The sequence below is a fragment of the Acanthisitta chloris genome, unplaced genomic scaffold (assembly GCF_000695815.1).
Source record: "Acanthisitta chloris isolate BGI_N310 unplaced genomic scaffold, ASM69581v1 scaffold31793, whole genome shotgun sequence".
NCBI classification, from domain to species: Eukaryota; Metazoa; Chordata; class Aves; order Passeriformes; family Acanthisittidae; genus Acanthisitta; species Acanthisitta chloris.
Window position 1 is genome coordinate 5,243 of NW_008664777.1, and position 914 is coordinate 6,156.

The 914-nt window shown below is 56.6% G+C and overlaps 1 protein-coding gene across 1 annotated transcript in view; it reads right to left on the reverse strand.

Annotated features, from left to right (window-relative positions):
- Window positions 1-346: 346 nt before the first annotated feature.
- The window catches only part of DPYSL3 (dihydropyrimidinase-like 3), a 15,529-nt gene continuing 14,961 nt past the window's right edge, over window positions 347-914 (reverse strand). The window contains exon 14 of the mRNA XM_009071495.1: window positions 347-765. Within this exon, the coding sequence (XP_009069743.1) occupies window positions 677-765 (89 nt within the window). The 3' untranslated portion in view covers window positions 347-676. The remainder of the gene's footprint in view (window positions 766-914) is intronic.

Here is a 914-nt window from a genome sequence, read left to right on the forward strand (position 1 = left end):
AAAGCCCCTCCGGCCACGTCGGTCCAGCTCCCTGCGGGCACTGCTGGGCACTGCCCTGCCAAGCAGCCTGAGGAAGAAAAGAGCCAGCCAGCAACACGAGCTCTTTGAAGGAACAACTTTTTTTTTTAATAAAGTGTACAAAGTAGTAAAACTCCTTACACGAGGTGCTGAGACAGCTGGTACAGAGATGATCTGGGCTCCCCCGTAGGCCTCGTGGTGAAACGCCCGAGCGCTGGGTGGAGATGGAGGACACGAACACGACGGCCCCGACTGCTCCTGCCTGCTCAGCGCACCTGCCTCCCCACGCCACGTCTGGGCCCTGCCCCTCGCCTGCCCGGCCGGGCACTCCCGCTGCCCCACACCACGGCACCCCACGCCTTCAACACCAACACACACTGAACCGAGCGACCTGTCCGAGCAGCATGCACACAGAGAGGGAGAGCACAACACAACCCGACCCAATCCACAACAGCAACAACACAGAACCTTAAGGCTATGCGAAAACAAAACGAAGCAACATCTTTAAAGCTAGGTAGCAAGTAGCATTTGTGAAACATAAGGCTTGAGGCTTATTGATTCTTCAGAACAGATTTACTTCTTTTCCTTCTTAAACACCAATGTACCATTTTTCTTCCTTCGCTTGAACAGCGGCTTCGTTCCTCCTCGGCGGGGACGCCTAGCTCAGGGAGGTGATGTTGGAGCGACCTCCCGGGGGTGCCACGATGCGCTTGCTCGCCGAGCGCACGCCCTCATCGATCTGGGTACCTGGGGTAGGACCGGAAAGCACCAGCGGAAGAGGGAAAGAAAGGGAAGTTAAGAGCATTTTCTTCACAGGACTGAGCAGTCAGGCAGCTTGGGGTTTTGCCACGGGCCTGTCTACAGCAACCTGCTCCTTCTCCCCAAGAGCTGCAGTG